General features: G+C 40.7%; 1 protein-coding gene across 1 annotated transcript; it reads right to left on the bottom strand.

Moving 5' to 3' along the window:
• Window positions 1-871: 871 nt before the first annotated feature.
• trmt2a (tRNA methyltransferase 2 homolog A) lies at window positions 872-17,732 on the bottom strand. The gene is made up of 13 exons (XM_036599112.1): window positions 17,297-17,732; window positions 16,503-16,943; window positions 14,337-14,638; window positions 13,263-13,371; window positions 12,681-12,862; window positions 10,160-10,274; window positions 9,028-9,143; window positions 8,835-8,946; window positions 6,166-6,288; window positions 3,657-3,732; window positions 3,447-3,563; window positions 2,800-2,896; window positions 872-1,505 (listed from the first exon to the last, which is right to left on the bottom strand). Exons 2-13 carry the CDS (start codon window positions 16,935-16,937, stop codon window positions 1,334-1,336), a joined length of 1,956 nt encoding a protein of 651 aa, XP_036455005.1. The 5' UTR covers window positions 16,938-16,943; window positions 17,297-17,732; the 3' UTR covers window positions 872-1,333.
• Window positions 17,733-19,600: the final 1,868 nt, after the last annotated feature.

Here is a 19,600-nt window from a genome sequence, read left to right as displayed (position 1 = left end):
GCTAAGGATCTGAAATATGACACTGCTGCGCACTCAGTTAACATCAGAGGACTGGCAACCTCACCAAAATACCCCACACAAACCAGTTAGCTTTGTCCAGTGAGGTATAGAGTAATGACCTGGACAGTGGGAGCCAGTGCCCAGAAGCCTGAGACCGCCAAGGGCCTGGAAGGGCCTTAGACCACAGACCAAATACTTGGGCCAATCTACTGCAGATATAAGCATTAGATGAACGAACAGCAGTTGAATACGTACAAATGACTTAATAAATGAAAGAAAACAAGGTGTTATCTGTATTAAGGGCCCATTTTTATTGTTATGCTACCGTTGCTTTTGTTGCTGAGGTTTTACCCTTTGATGTGTGTAAGAATGTTTCTGTTTCTGCATCACGACTAAAAAGCAATAAAATACTGCACTTTAATTATAAATGAGGCTGATTCTGTTTATTCTTACACCAAAAAAAGAAAATTTGTGTTTCTTATATTCATTCATTCATTTTGGAGTTCAGGGGGTCCCGCAAGACCGTGATCTGTCCCTGGTTAAACTGGCAGTTTGGCAGTCTGATCTGGTATAAAACAGTGTTGAAGTTTAATAGTAGACTTAATTCATGCAACACCATTTCAGTGCGCTGGAGCATTCGCTTGCTTGTAGGACGTGTGTAGCCTTATTTCGTCACTGTCCAATGAAAAACATGCATCTCCATTTTTTGTGATTTTTACATTTCTGCATCATTTGAGCCCAAAGGCTGTCCTTTACATTGTGTGGAAATTTCATGATGATTGGACCAACAGAAATTCTCCAAAACTGCTTGGAATAAAATCCCTTTCCATTAACTTACATTGAAAGTGAAGAGCGTTTTTGCCCTCTCCTGTAAAGTTACTATTTTAGAGATGCATGTTTTTCTTTGGACAGCGATGATTTGTATTTTCACTGCTAAACAACCTCATAATTCAGAGGATCCAGTGAAAAATGTCCACAAGACAGAAAGTATCGGCTTTGGGGCATTTCTGTTTACCACAAGACATGATATCCACATTTTGATTGATTTTTGTCAAAATCGGTAGAGAAAACCAGTTTAGTCCCCAAGTCCCTAAGACTGGTTGTTACATGACGCCCACTACAGAGTGATGCTCAATTTCAGAGGCCTTTTCTAAGCGTGATTTGAGTAACTGGGTGTCCTGCTCTTTTCTTAGTACAGGGGAATAACAGTGCATGGGAGTCGATCTCATGGTTCAGATGCCACAGACAGAAAACAGTTGAGAGAGTTGTTCCCTCTTAAATCATCCAGCTTACTAGTCCCTCAGGACTGCGTCACACTGGTGCCTCCCAGGCCTCAGTTCTCAGTGGTTTGTGGCTCGGTGCTGTTCGCGTTGGCGCTGTAGTCGACCCTCTCGAACAGCAGGATCGTTTCACAGTGCATGGTCTGGGGGAAGAGGTCCACCGCCATTGCCCTGACTGGACGGAAAGGATTTCCTCGGACACGGTTGGAGGGAGCTCGGCAGAGACTGGGGGACGGCGGGAAGAGAGGGAATGAGAACAGATTAGTGCAGTTTTAATGAACAGATGGGATTTTTTCTGCCTTTATCAGCCAACTCTCATGAAAAGATGTTACGGTTTTAAAAATAAAGACGCCAAAAAGGGTTCTTTGGCACAGAACCACTACTTTTGGTTCCCTAGAAATTTTCTGTGGATGTTTCTTAACCCTTGTGTGGTGTTACAATACAGCCATAACAATTTGTGTAAAAATACCAGATGTTTAAAATATCACAAGTGTCCAGCGTAGGGTTCTTCTTTAGCAGCTGTAGCCAGTCAGCAGCCTGTCCATGTTGTCCACCCTCACACACACACACACACACACACACACACACACACACACTAACAGCAGGCCATGTAGGAGGAGAACAGAGTGAAGGACACAGCACCTCCACACTTTTACTCCCCGCGGGTTCACCCCAACACCACATGTGTAATATAAATGTGTGGGGGGTGAACAGAGTGAAGACACTGAAAATGGGTTATTTTATATGTTCTTCACAGAAAATGAGCAAAGATCAAGAATCTGAGGTTGAAATAATAATAAATCACATCATTTTTTCTTTTGATAAACACTGAAAATGGGTCCCACAGACCTGAACACCACACAAGGGTTAAAAAAAATAATAACAACAACTGAAACCACACCATAATGTGGTTATTCTAGGACATTGCTCCCAAAAAACTCTTCTTTTGACACCTTTATTTTTATGTTTATGTAGAACGTTACATGAACACGGGACATTAAAGTCATGACCAGGTATTGTATGTGTCATCTTCCATTTCCTGCTGTCAATTTTAAATTTTCACTTTTACAAATAGAGGACAGCCACTTGCCAGGTTACTAGAAATACTTACTTTGCAGCTGCACTCACTGGCCATTATACCAGAAACACCTACCATACAGGTTCAGTTTTAGGGTTTGCAGTTATAGACCGTTACCCCTATGTAGTAAATCAGCCACTATCTGTGTACCTAATAAATTGGCAGCTCAGTGTAGGACATTCTAGAAGCATCAGTGAAATGTGGCAGGAAATGGAATTGAATTATAGAAATACAGTAGTGTTTCCCAATTCTAGTCTTTGGGACCCTTTGTATGCATGTTTTTGTGTTTTTTTTACCTTATTGATTAAAATAAAATGAAAATAAAGCGTGTCAGATGAGAGAAGGCACAATGTGGGGGGTGGTCTCCCTGACTGAGTTTGGGAGCCACTGGCACAGTACACCAGTAGAAGTACATTAAAGATGTGCTCAGTATTTACTTACTCAACAAAGTTGTTCATGGCTGCTTTAGCGTTGCATGCCACGTACACCAGCCTCTTCAGATGCTCCGCTCGTCTGATCGCCAAAATGACTTTGGAATCTAAGCAGAAAACGAACTTGCTCAGAAATGAAGCTTAAATCAGAAATAAATACTGATTCAAAGTTGGTATAATTTACTCAATTTTTGCCATTAATATTTGGTTTAATAAAAGTGCCTTAAATTTTTCTTCACTTTTTTATTTTTTAAATAAAAGTCTGATTATGATAACATTCCTAAAAGTTTCCAAACGTATTCACTCCGTTCACCCAACCCCATGTATGACACAAATATGGAAACAGCTGCAAGACCCCTTTTGAATCCATTGTTTTCGTGATTAGCCCCGCCCATTCACAGTGAAATTATAAAGAACCAGGCACAATAAATGGCAGACAATCAGAACAGAGCTCATTTACATACATCAGTTTCAAAAGCACAGTAACAAAAACAGCTTTTTCTGATCCGAGGGATAAAGAGAGGCCGTAAAATTGTCAAGCAAAAAGGAATTAGGAATTATTTTTGCTACATAAAAAAATACAAGACAGATGTAGGATTTGGGCCCCTTGTAATTGTATACGAGTCACGTATTATTAGTGGTAGTTATATTACTTACGTAGTCCTGCTCTCGGAGGATCCACGATAGCAGTAACGTTAGGAGAGACTACAGCGTTGAGTACGGTGGGGAAGATGTCCTCTGCTTTGCCACAGTGGAACTCTATGTTGGTCAAGCCTAACGAAACAATTCAGTGCGAAAAAATGAAAGTTTCTATTTTTCCATTTTTCACTTGTGATTAATTCTACATAAACAAAAAACGTTACCCACCGTTAGCTTCAGCGTTCACCTTTGCGTCTCCCACTGCTTCCTGACAAAGTTCGATTCCAATCACCTTCTTCACTCTCTGTTAGAGCAAGTCAGTTTTGATTACAGAGCACATTTGACCGAAGCGCTGTACACACAATATACACAATGTACAAATAAACAGAAGTAAACACTTACATAGACTATCTGTCCAAAAGTATCTAGACAGCCGGAGAATTCTGTTACTTAAATCTGCACTCACTGTTCAAATGCACACACACCGGTCAGGCGTAACATTATGACCACCTCCTCGTTTCTACTGTGCAGCAGCAGTTGAGCTATCGTCTCTGACTTTACATCTACAAAGTGGACTGACAAGGTAGGAGTGTCTAACAGAGTGGACAGTGAGTGGACACAGTGTTTAAAAACTCCAGCAGCACTGCTGTGTCTGATCCACTCAGACCAGCACAACACACACTAACACACCACGTCAGTGTTACTGTAGTGCTGAGAATGATCCACCACCCAAATAGTACCTGCTCTGTGAGGGTCCATGGGGGTCCTGACCACTGAAGAACAGGGTAAAAGGGGGCTAACAAAGTATCAGAGAGACAGATGGACTACAGTCTGTAACTGTAGAACTACAAAGTGCACCTATATAGTAAGTGGAGCTGATAAAATGGACAATGAGTGTAGAAACAAGGAGGTCATAATGTTATGCCTGATCGGTGTAGATTTTGTATAATCTGCATTAAAAGAATTGACCAATACAATGGTGACACTCTGAAGCAGCTGCACATGAGCCTAAAGTCACCAGACCCAGTGCTAAACATGGGCTAGAGGGGTATAAAGCCCCCCAGTATTGGGCTGTTAAGCACCTTTAGCATGTGTTGGAGTGATCCAGAACTGACCATCCAACAACAGTACCTGACCTCACTAATGCTCAATCAAATCCTCACAGCAATGTTCCAACATCTAGAGTAAAGCCTTTTCCAAAAGAGTAGAGGCTGTTACTGCAGCAAAGAGGGACAAACTCACTATTAATAGCCCTCATTACAGTTAATACACTGGATGAGCAGGTGTCCACAAACTTTTGGACATATTAAGTGTACCATTACACTCATTTAAAACACATTCAACCATTCCCACATGTTCTATGTTCAGTTCTGGGATCAGTTCTGCTATTATGATTTCAGTTTGAGTTTGTAGGCGAGAATCTAAAATCAGTGTAAAAAACAGCTTTATGTAATAAACATATAATAATAATAATAATAATAATGGGGACAAAAGTATTGGGACACACCTCTTAATCATTGAATTCAGGTGTTTCATTCAGTCTTATTGCCACAGGTGTATATAATCAAGCACCGAGCCATGCAGCCTGCCTTTACACACATTAGTGAAAGAATGGGTCTAAAGAGCTCACTGAGTTCGAGTGTGGTGCTGTAATATGATGCCACTGTTGCAATAAGTCAGTTTGCTAAATTTCTTCCCTCCTAGATTTTCAATGATCAACTGTGAGTGTATTATTGAAAAGTGGAAGCGTTTAGAAACCACAGCAACTCAGACCACGAAGTGTCAGACCACAGACAGTTACAGAGCGGGTTGCCGAGCGCTGAGAAGCAGAGCATAGAAGTCTCCAACGCTCTGCTGATCAATAACTGCAGAGTTCAACCTCCTCTGGATCAACATCAGCAAAAACTGCACCGGGAGCTTCATGGCAGGGTTTCCATGGCTGAGCAGCTGCATGCAAGCCTTACATCATCAAGCACAACGCTAAGCATCGGATGGAGTGGAGTAAAGCGCCGCCACTGGACTCTGGAGCAGTGGAAACGTATTCTGTGGAGTGACGAATTAGCTTCTCTATCGGTCAGTCTGATGGACGAGTCTGGGTTTGGCGAATGCCAGGAGAACGGTACCTGCCTGACTGCACTGTGCCAGCTGTAAACGTTTGGTGGAGGAGGGATGATGATATGGGGCTGTTTTTCAGGGGTTGGTCTAGAACCCTTTAGTTCCAGTGAAGGGAAACCTTAATGCTTCAGCACCAAGACATTTTGGGCAATTGTACACTTCCAACTTTGTGGGAACAGTTTGGGGAAGAACCTTTCCTGTTCCAGCATGACTGAGCCCCAGTGCACAAAGCAGCTCCATAAAGGCCTGACTGGGTGAGTTTGGTATGGAAGAACTTGACTGGCCCTCACAGAGCCCTGACCTCAACCCCATCAAACACCTTTGGGATGAACTAGAATGGAGATTGCAAGTCAAACCCTCTCGTCCAACATCAGTGTCTGACCTCACAAATGTCCTTCTGGATGAATGGGCAGAAATTCCCACAGACTCTCTCCAACATCTTGTAGAAGCTTCCCAGAAGAGTGGAAGATGTTACAGCTGCAAAGGGGGACCAACTCCATAATAATGACTATGGATTTAGAATGGGATTCATAAAAGCTCCTGTAGGTGTAACATGTTAGTGTCCCAATACTTTTGTCCATATAGTGTATTTTGATTAGTACTTGTACAGCTGTGAGTTTACCTTGGCCAGAGAGATGCCAATGGTGCCTGTTCCACAGCAGACATCCAGCACGGTGCTCTCGTGGTCCAGCTGTGCCCATTCGCCCACAGCCGAGTACAACACCTCTGCAGCAAGGGTGTTCGTCTAGAGAGAAAGCTTACCATAAGCATGTACAGAGATCAAGAGGATAAGAGCTGCTGGACAATATGGACAAAAGACTAGTACTGTGATTATACTGTTATATATTATGACTGTAATGCGGTTCTATGAAAACAACACCTTTTCAATTTCCAGTGAAAATGGCCATTAAGTACAAGTTAATCATTTTAGTAGATATTTCTGAGGATTATAAAAATAAATAAATAAGATAATCCACTTTTATAAAGAAAGAGGAAGTGAAAGTAAGTAAACAAAGAAAATAGGTACATACATACGAAGTCAAAGAAAAATAAATGAAAAAAATGAGTTTACAAAACTGTTCAGAAAATAATTAAAAGATACAGAGAAAATGTGGCTCCTAACAACCACCTGGAAGAGCTGGTTGACGCCAAAACTGCCCCCATCAGATAAACAGCACTTAAAGCTTTCATCTCTGAGAGAGAGGAGAAAATCAAGCTGCTTCAGATCTGAAAACATCCACAGGTGTTTCTGTCCATCCTTCCACTGTGAGAAGACGACTCAGCGCTGTGGGTCTGAAAGGATGTGTAGCTGATCAAGAAGAACCTCACTGAGAAAAGGAGACGGACACATCAAACAAAGAAGCTGAACGATGGACTGACCACCCCAGAGTCCAGACCTCAACATCACTGAAAGTGTTTGATTACTTCAGAAAATGATCAACCAGCTTCTAAGACTGAACTTTGGAGGTGTGTCTGCAGATTCTTTGAGGAGCTGAAAGTGAGTCTCCTGAAAAGAATGGAAGCTGGAATAAAGGTGAAGAAAGACTCACTGAGACTCACAAAGCTGAGTTTAGATTTAGTGACTGAGGCTTCTGGGTAATTTTCTGTTACATGTGTTTTCTGCTTTTCTCCTGATGCTGCAACATGAATAACTTCAAATGAACAGTGGACTCTGGCCTTTTCACAGTACTGTCTTTCACTGAACAATTCAATAAGCAAAAATCTTTGTGCAAGAAATGCAATGTGTGAATAAACTGAGCAACACATAAGCCAATAAATAAGGAATGGCTTCTGTTGTTTTTTCCTGACGTGTACCCAATGGCCATTTTGACTTGTGAAGGATGGTCTCTGACTTTTGCACAGTACTGCATATTAAAACTTATCAGATAAACCAGTAATAATGTGGCATGTTTAAAAAACGGTATTCATGAAAAAACAGTTTGCTTTTACAAGTAAAACTGATTAGCAGAATTTCTATTACAGACACCCGACAGTGTATTTGAGTGCCAGCATCAGGACCGAAACCGATACCGATACCAATACCAATACCAATATCTGGTATCTGTATTAGTGCAACCTCAGTGCAGGGGTACTGAGGGACAGGAAACACTGTGGGTGTTTTCACATATCGCTGTTGTCAGATCAAAACCTTGTATCTCCAAAATGAGGGCTTTACAGGAGAAGGAAAAAACCTACTCTACTTTTAATGTAAGTCAATGGAACCAGAATTTTTTCCAAGTAGTTTTGAGTCATTTCTTTTGGTCCATTCATCATGAAATTCACAAACAATGTATAGGAAAACAGGTACTTTCGAATTATGCCAAAAACTGAAAAACGACAAAAATGGAGATACGAGGTTTTGTTCCGACAGCAGTGAGATCTTTTTAAATGAACCGAGCTGAATTCTGTCAAAGTGAAATTGAAAGGCATCCAACTGCAAATGACTTCAGTTCTTGTGTTCACAATGTAAGTGAACTCTAAAGAGGGCTCAGTTTTCTTTCTGGTCCTTTGAGATCTCAGACCACTTCTTGTTCAGACCCAACTCTATTAGAACTCGGACCCCTTTCACACCACTCACGGTGTTCACCGTGCAAGATGGGCAGCGTTCTCTGATAAATCTAACCTTTCAGGTGGCGAGAGGAACCACCAGACACACCTGCTGCTCTCCTATTGGCCACGTCTGAAAAGCCTGGCCTAAACGCATTGTGCACAACTGGAAAAATGACTCTGCATGTCTATCGCAGTGGGTTCAGTTTTCGGATGTGCTCCTCACTGAGCTCCACCCGGTGAAAATCTGCGTCTGCAGTGAAACAGTGTGTTTGAAAGGGCAGCGATTAATTTTCATTCAGTGTGAAAGCAGCTTAAAGCTCTGTGTTGCGTGTGCGCCCAGCATGAGTCTTTACCACGGTAAAATCACGCAGCCTCTCGCATCTTATCACTTTAATACGTCAGGGCTGCTGTCTTGTCACAGATGACCGACAGGCTTTATCCTGAGTAGAACCTTATAAATGATCCTTGGTCTGTTTTACCAGCTGAAGTGTTGAAGACTGTGGCTGTGCGTACGGTGAACCTTGAGGTCTTCACCATAAAGCAAAGCAAAAGCGGACTGGGGTTGTTTTGTTTTCACAGGGCACAAATTGATCGAACCACGAAACGAACTTCATAAAAACTGAACTGTTTGGTTTGTTTTTTGGGACAGTTAGAGGTTCTGAGTTCGTTTCGTGTCCACATGACTCAGCGTCCACTTCAGACACTGAAACGGCCCAAGTGTGAAAACACCCTGAGACGTACCTGGAAGAACGAGTGAGGGGAAATGCGGAATTTCAGGCCAAGCAGTTCCTCATGGATCCACTCATCACCGGCCACCAGCTCACACGGCAAATCCTCCGTACCTGCAGACGTCCTGCGGGAACAAACGAATGAACAATGAAGGTAAAGTTTAAAGCTAACTTCTAGTCCTGGAGTCTTTCCTCACCACTCTTACCTTTGTCCGATTCTCACAAAGTGCAGAGATGTGATTCCGCTCTCTCTCCCTTCCCCATCTGTGAAATACTGTCGCAATGAGTCCTTCAGAGACTTGATCTCCTCCTCTGGCAGTTTCTAAGTTTAAAGAACCAGAATCAGGTTTATTTCAACAAATGTGTTACATACTTGAGCAACTCATTACAAACATGTTTATCATGACAAGTTAAACCAATCAAAGATATAATATAAAGATATATTAACCCATTCGTGTCCAACAATATTTGTATAAGGAAAATGCCACAGAACTTGTTCTGATTGGTCTAATGTGATGCTATTTTGTATAGTAACAGCAATCAAATTTGGATTTTCTACTATTTTTAAATCAATAGTCCCACACGATCACAAACATAAATTTAATCTGATCAAGTGATGAAAACTCACTTTTTAGCCATGTGGTTTGATCGATTTGAACAGTTTCTTCAGATTTGTGCTCAAGTAAGTTCACAGAACACATACAGTCGTCTGCAAACGTTTAAATATCCCCAGTCAAATTACATGTTATGTTGATTTTCTAAGGGAAAATAAGTTGAGACATATTTAACAAACTTAAATATGGATTTTTTCTGCAAATGTTAGTGCACAATTTCTGTTATTCAGTTTAACATACCCCCAAAAAATAAAACATACAACAGGAAATGTACCATGATTTTTGCAATTTATGATTGCATATGTTAAATTCAGCAAATAAACAGTAAATGTAATTTGACCAGATCAAAGTTTTTTTTTTAAATTTACAATATGGACATTAATTGGTCAATGGATTAAAGGGAAAATAAATTACAGAAAATAGGTATAAAAACAATCAAAATGAGATGAATATGTGAATATGTACATGCATGCAGGGACATATGATCCAGTGTTATTTACAGCTTTGTAATAATAATAATAATAATAATAATAATGAGTGGTGTCAAATACATAGTTATTTATTTACTAATATTTAATGATTTATTACTTTTCCAGGTGCGTAAACAATGAATAAAACTCATAAAATAAGTTATTGAACAGCTAAAACAACTAAATTAATATCACCCTCCAACTCAGACTCAGTTTCTACGAAAGAAAAGAAGAACGAATGTCCTGTGTTCTACCTGCGGATTGAAGAAGACCATAGCCATGATCTGGTCGGTCCTGCTTGTCCGCACGGTCAGCTGCCTCCAGTGGCCCTCATACGTCTCTGGACTGTACACTGCATAAGGAGTAGTCCTGTCCAGACACAACACCAGTGATTATCATGTACAGACAGATCTGGTAGCTTTTGTTACTGTGCAGTGGCTGTTTTTCCAAACCTCGGATGAGAACCTGCCCATCCGTCGACAGAGCAATTTAATGGGGTAAATTAGATTTTTTGGTGAACTGGTACTTTAGGGACCTTTAGGATCCTACATTTTTCTTGGATTTTATGTTTCACCCCCGAGAGCCTCTTATAAAGTTACGGGTGTTTGTATTTGGTTCTCAAAGGGTTCTTTAGTAAAGAAAATGGTTCTATATAGAATCATGAACACTAATAGAACCCTTTGCATGATTACAGGGTTCTTTGCATCATGAAAGCGTTCTTCAGATTGATGGAGAATGTGCATGAATGCACTACAGACAGTTCTATCTAGAACCTTTTTGAAAAGGGTTCTATATAGCACCCAAAAGCGTTCTTCTATTGCTACAAGCTTCTTCAAGGTTCTATATAGAACCATCCATAGCACATTCTCCATCAGTATGAAGAACGCCCTGCATGATTAAAGGGTTCTTTGCAGCAAGTTCTTCAGACTGATGGAGAATGTGCTGTAGACAGTTCTATTTAGAACATTTTTGAAAAGGGTTCTATATAGCACCCAAAAGGGTTCTTCTATTGTTACAAGCTTCTTCAACAGCTCAGCTAAGTTCTCTATCAGTCTAAAGAATCCTTTCATGATGCAAAAGAACCCTTTAATCATGCAGAGGGTTCTTTGAGTGTTCAGGGTTCTATGTAGAACCATTTTCTTTACTAAAGACCCCTTGAAGAACCATCTTTAAGAGTGTATAGCACCAAAAATGTTCTTCTATTGTTATGGTGTCAAGCTTGTCATAATAGAAGAACCCTTTCTGGTGATTTATAGAACCCTTTTCAAAAAGGTTCTATATAGAACCATATACAGCACATTCTCCATCAATCTGAAGAACCCTGGCATAATGCAAAAAACCCTTTAATCATGCAGAGTTCTTTTGAGTGTTCATGGTTCTATATAGAACCATTCTCTTTATTAAAGAACCCTTCAGGAACCATCTTTTTTTAAGTATGGATGCTTTTAAGTCTGATGCATGTAAATGAGCTCTGTTCTGATTGGCTGCCCTGCATCGCACCTCATTCAAAAAGCAGTCTAGGCTCAAACAGTCCTTCAAAATTCAGCACGAGTGGGCGGAGCTAAACTGCTATAGGCTGGAAAGGTGGATATATGTAAAGGTGCTGGTTTTTGTGACATCACAGAAACAATGAATTTGACATGGGCTGTTTTTGCAGCTCAGTTTATATATTTATATTCATCTCATACTCAGCCCCTCCCCCTATTCTGGAGTCTCTCAAAGCATTTAAAAGCACAGGAGCCCACCGGCTCTTCACGTCAGGGTGGGTAAAGGATCCCATGGTGTTGCATAAAGAGGAGAAACACTCTGTCATCATAGGAGGGTAACGACACCAGCTAATTAACACAGATGTGAGCAATGCTAGCCTTTAGATAACCTTAGCTAAGGGCAGTCATGGGCTGGAGGTTAGGGAACCAGCCTTGTGACCGGAAGGTTGCCGGTTCAATGCCCTCAGCTGACAGCACTTGACTGAAGGTGCCCTTGAGCAAGGCACCTAACCCCCAACTGCTCCCCGGGCGCTGTGGATAGGGCTGCCCACCGCTCTGGGCAAGTGTGCTCACTGCCCCCTAGTGTGTATGTGGTGTTTCACTGCACGGACGGGTTAAATGCGGAGGTGTAATTTCCTGCTGTGGGACTAATAAGGGTCACTTAATCTAATCTAATTAACAGTCGTCCCCCTAACGGAGCTGCAGACAGCTGGTGTAACTTTACTCTCTGATTCAGGAGATTTAAATGAGGTTTGAATGGAGAAACATAAACGTTAAATATCAGACTGAATGTCGTGGGTCGGAAAATGGCGTCGTGTTTCGACAGACGTGATTTTGGAAGTTTGCCAGCGCAGTTAGTTCAGAGTTCAGCTCCAGTCTTGAAACCCCTGCACTGCATAACTGTGGTTTCCTGGTTAAAATACCTGATATTATTAGCTAATTAATCCCTTCTTGAGCTGAACAAGGTGTGAACAGCAGAGAGGAACACTAAACGATACAGTGCAGCGGCTCCAAACCTGGAGTGAAAACACTGAATTAAAGGTCTGTGTGTTTCTCGTCTCTCGGCTTCTGTCGCATCTTACAGGTGAATCATTCACAAAGCACATCACACGCTAGCGGAGCCCCTCCCTGATTCAGTCCTCAAAACGGTGGTGACTATATAGCATGACGTCACGTGAAACGCGAGAATATATATGGAAACTATAGGGCTGAGGAGTGAACAGCACCAAACAAGACAACCACAGTTGTGCATTTATGGCGTACTCAGTCTAAATACTGTGGAAAATACCTGATGTATTGCTGGAAGGCCTGGACGACCCTTTTGGCCTCTTTAGGGATGTGGATTGTGTCTGAGGGGCTCACCACCGCACAGGAGCCGCCTTTGTACTTGCCCAGGCGAAAGCCCACCGTCTTATCCTCTCCATCCGCCCCCGTGCCGATCACAAACTCACACTTGTTGCGATATTCTGTCTGCAGATTGAACAGCCACAGTTCAGTTCACAATATGATGTTTGTTCAAAGCAGCATTTCACAGAACTAATAAAAACAACACATGTAGAGCCCGAATTTCCCCATTATCTTATTACTCAAGCGCATGTAAACTCGTTGATCGGATTACTGGCAAAATCTGTTTGTTATCGGATCAGTAAGTGCATGTAAACACACTAATTGTTTATAAGTCACAATACTGGGCAGCCAATCATTTACAAAAATGAGTCTCAAAAGGCAGAGTAAGAAAAAACACAGACTTTTTAATTCTGCAAAAAGATTGGTAGTGGTAAGAAGACACCAGTGAAAAAATAAAGAAAAAAAATTAAGAGAGGGAACCTTTAAAGTATTAGTAATATCAGTGAAACAAGGCACGTTGTACCTGCAGAGGTGATGGTCTAATTGCCTCCAGGGGGCAGCACATGTTTTTGTTCTTCTCCTTCTGGACAAACAGCCAAGGAAGCATCGCTTTATTATTGTTACCAATTTCCCTAAAAACAGAAGAACAACAAAGAAGCGTAAGAGCAGGCAGAGAAATGGAACCGAGTTATTCCTGACGTCTGTGTCTTTAAACCGCCCTGCAGCAGCTCCTCATGGCACCATCTGATGTGATCTTTTGGTGGACACCATGAAAGGGATATGAGAAAAATGAAGTTAAGGATTTAAAACAGTATGTTTGCTTATGATTTCATGAATTATCTGTTTATTAATTTTTTTTTAATTAGACGTGATTAATTCAATTTCAGCATGAAATTTCAGTGAAGTTAAGAACAGATGCGGTTGGGAAGCCACATATCTTACGTATCTTACGATATACACATGACTGTATGTTGTTGCTGTTGGAAAAAAAAAAATAAATAAAAAAATCTCAATTTTTGCAGTTTTTCATTTTTTGACATCGTTTGGAAAGGCCAGTTGCCCTTTATGAGGTATTCATGATGGACAGACCAACAGAAATGGTCCAAAAGTACTTGGAAAAATATATTTATCCATTTATTCTATTAAAAGTTAAGAACGTTTTTTTCTTCCCCTGTAAAGTTACCTGTTTGGAGATATGAGACTTTGTTGCGACAACAATTATATATGTATATAATAGAAATAAATAAACACACACACACACACACACACACACACACATACATACACACACACACATATATATATATATATATATATATAAAAGAGTCGTTCAGAGTGGTTTGGTGTGAAATGCTCTGCTCTAGAAAAACTTACCTGAGAATTGAGGTATAAATAAAATGTCTATATTTGTGTTGTTATCATGGCGACCCCTGGTTCCTATCAGCACCACTGCAAAGACATCTGAATCATTTCACACCAAACCACTCTGAATGACCCCGTTTGGATCTGAACGATGCAGTAACATCACTGGTTAGTCATTCCTAACACCTGCTGATATGAACGTCCCTGCAGGCACTCAAACACATGCTGCCGTTACCTGGCCAGTGTCTGCAGGACAGCCTCCACCTCTTGCTCCTTCCTCCTCAGCTGCTCTTCGTAGGGCACCTTCCACAGAGGGGTGACAGCGTTGGCGATCTGGACGCTCAGTGGCTCATCGTCCTCCACATCCTGCCCATCAGCAGGGCGCTTAGAGACAGGCTGCCCGCTGTCCACTGCTCCCTCATCCTGTCTGCGCTTCCTAACGATGGGGTCAGCTTTGGGCTTGGCCAGACGCACACTCAGAACTTTGCCTTTCCACTGCATGCCGTGCACCAGCTTCATGGCTTTGTCCCTCTCCTCCTTCAAAACAAGGTTCAGGATTCAACATTTATAGCCAGAAGAGCACAGTAGGTTGGAATTCAACAAGAATGAACGATTCTTTTAATCAAAGTAATTCTTTGACATGAACAAAACATTCATTTACAATTGATTTTTACTATATGAAGTTATTTTTTTAGGTTGAACTGGTGAACCACTTTTTTACAGTGTAGAACGGAGCATTTACAACAAACCACTCTCAATGATTTGTTTACATCTTAAATTAATTATACAAAAATTTTGAAAATCGGTGGAATTCCCCTTTAATAAGGTAGGCGGTCACTGTATGGTATAATGCAAAAGTTATTTCAATAGTTTCAAAGCTCAAAAAGAAAGTAAACATGCAATAAAAAAATGTAAAAAATTAAAAAAAGCCAACAGGTTGAATGTAGAGATGGCATATCAGCATCAATAGGTATCCATATCAAGCTGAAATATCAGGAGAAAGTGCTAGACGGGATACTGGAGAGAAACACAGATCGAGCCTCAAATCTAGCCTTAGTTAGTGTCTGATTTTCTCTGAAATATTTGTTAATAGTCTGTGTGCTTGTCTGGTCTGTTCAGTATGTTACGGTGGTGGACAGTAATGAAGTAAATGTAATTTGTTGCTGTACTTAAGTACTTTTTAGTGTATCTGTACTTTACTGAAGTTTTTCCATTTTGGGCGGCTTTTTACTTTCACTTCGTTATGAGAAATCCTTTTGGTTTATGTGCGTATAAAAATGAAAGAAGCGCGACGCAAGAACACCAATCAGGGCACAGTGCGCACTTTGTTTTGAGCTTGTTTTGACCTGTTGGTCATACCAACCCAGTGCAGCACACGGTTCAACATCAGTGCAGCAGCGTAAAAGTTTGGGAGAGTCTATTCAACATAAATGATGAACTAACCTAACTTTGTGTAAATAGACCACAATATAGAAACATGTACTCATATGCAGTTGTGACTGACGTGTCCTTTTTCTGAATTTATACAAACATTATTTAATTTTATAGTAAATTAGTTTTGGCTAGTTTATGTTTATGAACAGAGACCTACAGATGCAGTTTAGTAAAGGAAACTCATTTGTGAATCTGAATTTAAAGTTTTTATTAAACTTAATCTTGTAACTAAGCTGTGAATAAATCTTAAACTGAAACTTTGCTGGTTTGTAAAAAGTGATTTCAGAGCCGCTCAGTTCTACCTGATGGAAACTGTTTGCCTTCAGTGTTTTGTGCTTATGATAATTTTAATAGACATCAGCGTCACTAATTAATGACTCTATTAAAAGACTGGTTTACCAAGAGAGACACTGGAGTATTTTCACCTAGAATGAGTTAATGAAGCGAGTCCTGTTACGAAAATGATAATAGGACATTAAAGTCATAATTAATCTTTTAGTACTTTTACTTTCGATACTTAAGTACATTTGAAGACAAATACTTTAGTACTTTTACTCAAGTGGAGGTCTAAAGGGAGGAACTTCTACTTTTACTGGAGTAATATTTTACCTTGGGTCTCTCTACTTTAACTCAAGTACATGGTTTGTGTACTTCGTCCACCACTGATATGTTATTCATCATATGTGTGCACTTAGCAAGACAAGTTCCTTGCTTTTGGCAAAATAAAGTGATTCTGAGAGTAAAATAGCTCACACTGTGTGGTGTGATATTGTTCGCTGTGTATTTCAGTAGTTTTGGCACTTTAATGAAAATTAGCTCATTTTAAAGCTTAGCAGCTTCTAATGAAAAAAACACTGATCTGTGTCAGCTGATATTAAAAATTTCAATATTGGTGTCAGAAAATAAAAAGCGATATTGTGCCATCACTGGTCAAATCACACTGATACAGTCTAAACTGGGTGCAAACCTTATTCTTGAATGTGACAAAGGCGAAGGTCTGCCTCCCGATCAGCTTGATCTTGTGCGGGTTGAGGCCCTGCTTATTCAGGAACTTCTTCAGGTCGTTAAAGCCGATGTACTTGGGCAGATTCTGGATCTCCACCTTGAAGATCTCGGAGGTGAAGAGATCCTGTTTGATGTAGCGGTAGACACCGGGGTTGCTGCCATCATCTTCTCCCTTGCCTTCCGCAACAGGAGGCTGATCCTCCTGGTTTTGTTCCACCATCAGTTCAGGTTCAGCGCCAGAGTCTTTCATAGGGACAGCCGGATCAGTCTGGGAGTTGCTACCTCCGTCTTCTTCTCCCTTGCCTTGTGAAACAGGCTGGTTCTGCTCCACCATCAGCTCAGGTTCAGGGACTAATGAATCGGTTGGGGTGGTAGGATCAACAGCTGGGTCTGCCATGGTGATCTGAGAACCAGAGGCATGTGAGAATTAGTACATGCCAACAGACACAAAAACTCATGCATATTGTTTCCACTTCTTTACTAAATTTACTAATTTCCTGTAGAACACCTTTAGATCCCATTAGGAAACCATCACATGCATCTGCAATCAGTCCCAGAACACCTGTTAAATCGTTAGAATCCTTTATAGTGGTATATTAAACCATCAGGAAAGCACAAAATACCATTACTGACTACTGGACACCACTAGAAACCAGCAGAAACTTTTAATGGTTTCTGTTTTTTCAGCAGGGAAGACAGATTACACATCACGCATTACGTGCAGAAAGCAAAAAGTAAACAAAAAAGCAAACAAACCTGATATATCACAGCTTTTCTAAAATAATAAAGCAGCTACAGTGAGAGTTTCTGCCACAGCACACATGCAGGCTGCCATTTTGCATTCATACGAACCCACGTGTGCAGTAGTGATGGGGAGTCGATTCGAAAAGAATCGATTCTTCGACTCGGGTCGACTCCTGGCCAATGAATCTAGGAGTCGAAACGCTTGGAGTCGACTCCGGGTTTAATCAATGCTAACGTTGCTCAGCCGTTTTTGGTCCGATCTGCACCTCAATTCTTCATTTTCTTCATGATTTGGGTCGCAATAAACAATTATTAAAAGTGGTACAGGGACCGAAAACCGACAACAAACGATATTCCTCACAGAACGTGGTGGAAAATAGGATGAAGCTGGGATTTGCTCCTTTTTTGCCAGTTTCTTAGTCAAATTTTCCGTTCCACCTTAAATGTCGCTGCAGTTACATTCTGGCGCAGGCGCACCACTAAGGCTCCGTTCACATTACCAGGCTGAAGTGGCACAAATCCGATTGTTTGCCCTAATGTGATTCAGGTTTTCAGGGCTGTGTGGACACAAATGTGATCTTTTCAAATCCGACCTGAGTCACTTTCATATGTGGTCCTAGATCGGATAGGTATTCGATTCGTGGCCATGCGACCTTAATGTGACGCTCAGATCGGAATTCATGCGCTTTTTTTCCACTGCGCATGCGCCATCATTCAGCGTAATTTAAGGTAACTGCTGCATAATTTAAGGTGGACCGGAACCGTCGATTAACAAGCTGGTGAACACGAAGCCAACTTCAGCCTCTGAAAGAGAGAACCAAGACAAGAACTGAAAAAGAACTTGAAAATGGTTTGATGACTGCAGTACTGATTTTCTCAACACACTCTTAAAGGTTGTTCCAGGGTTCTTTAATAGAGACACTGGTTCTATAGAGACCCATGAAGACTCAAAGAACTCTTTTCATGTTTCTTTGGTTCTTTAAATGGTGAAATGGTTCTTAAGATTGATGGAGAATTTGTTGCATATGGTTCTATTTAGCACCTAAAGTGTTCTTCTGTTGCTACACCCTTAAAAAGGATGGTTCTTCAAGTAAAGAAAATGGTTCTAAATAGAACCATGAACATTTAAGGAAGCCTTTGCATGATTGAAGGGCTCTCTGCACCGTTAAAGGGTTCTTCAGATGAATGGATAATGTGCTGTAGATGGTTCTATGCAGAACCTTTTTGAAAAGGGTTCTATATATATAGCACCCAAAAGGGTTCTTCTATAGTTACAAGCTTGCCATCATAACAATAGAAGAACCCTTTCAGGTGCTAAATAGAACCTTTTTCAAAAAGGTTCTATATAGAACCATCTATAGCACTTTCTGAAGAACCCTTTCATGATGCAAAGGGATCTTTGAGTGTTCATGGTTCTTTTTTTAATCATTTTCTTAACTAAAGAACCCTTGAGGAACCATCTTTTCAAGAGGGTAGCTTGATGTCATAACGAGCCCTTTTTGGTGCTGTATAGAACCATATACAACACATTATACACCAACCTGAAGAACCATGCGAAGAACCATTTAAGTATGCAGAACTTACGGTTCTAAATAGAATCATTCCCTTTACCAAAGAACCATCTTTTTAAGAGCGTACATCACTCTGACACGCGTTATGTGAAATAAGTTGAATGTTTATCATATCACTGTAATCTCTAATCTATAGCCACTGTCCCGTAAAGGGGAACTCCACCAATTTTTCAAAATATCTGCATAATTAAATGGCTAGGTGTAAACAGAGTCATTCAGAGTGAAATGCTCTGTTCTAGAGAAACTTACAGTCAGAATTGTTCACAGTGGTGGTGATAGGAACCAGACATCCACCTCTAAAAGCTCCCTCATGGAAAGTTATTACATGAAATGGTTATGAATTCACTGTCTGATTTCTGAGACACTGTTTTGCTCTAAATTGTATTTTAATCAATTGATTTTAATTCGTTCATGGTGGAAGGATACATGAAGGGTGTTCCAAGGCAAAGTAGCCCCAGAGAAAACTCTTTTTCAGATTTACTACTGTTTAACTATCACCAGCATTACATACAACAAACCCAGAAGATATTTGCAAGTTCACTGGTGGTTTTGGATGGTAAATAAAACTGCCATATTTATGTTGTAGACCCCAGGACCCCCGGTTCCTATCATCACTGTAAAGAAATATGAGTCAGTTTCTCCACAAATGAATCATTTCACATCAAACCACTCTCAATGACTTCGTTTACATCACAATCACTGAACTGTGCAAACATTTCGAAAATTCGGTGGAATTCCCTTTTAA

This window comes from Colossoma macropomum, unplaced genomic scaffold, assembly GCF_904425465.1.
Source record: "Colossoma macropomum unplaced genomic scaffold, Colossoma_macropomum, whole genome shotgun sequence".
Classification (NCBI taxonomy): Eukaryota; Metazoa; Chordata; class Actinopteri; order Characiformes; family Serrasalmidae; genus Colossoma; species Colossoma macropomum.
Note: the sequence above shows the minus strand (reverse complement) of the source record. Positions and strands in the feature narration are given on the sequence as shown.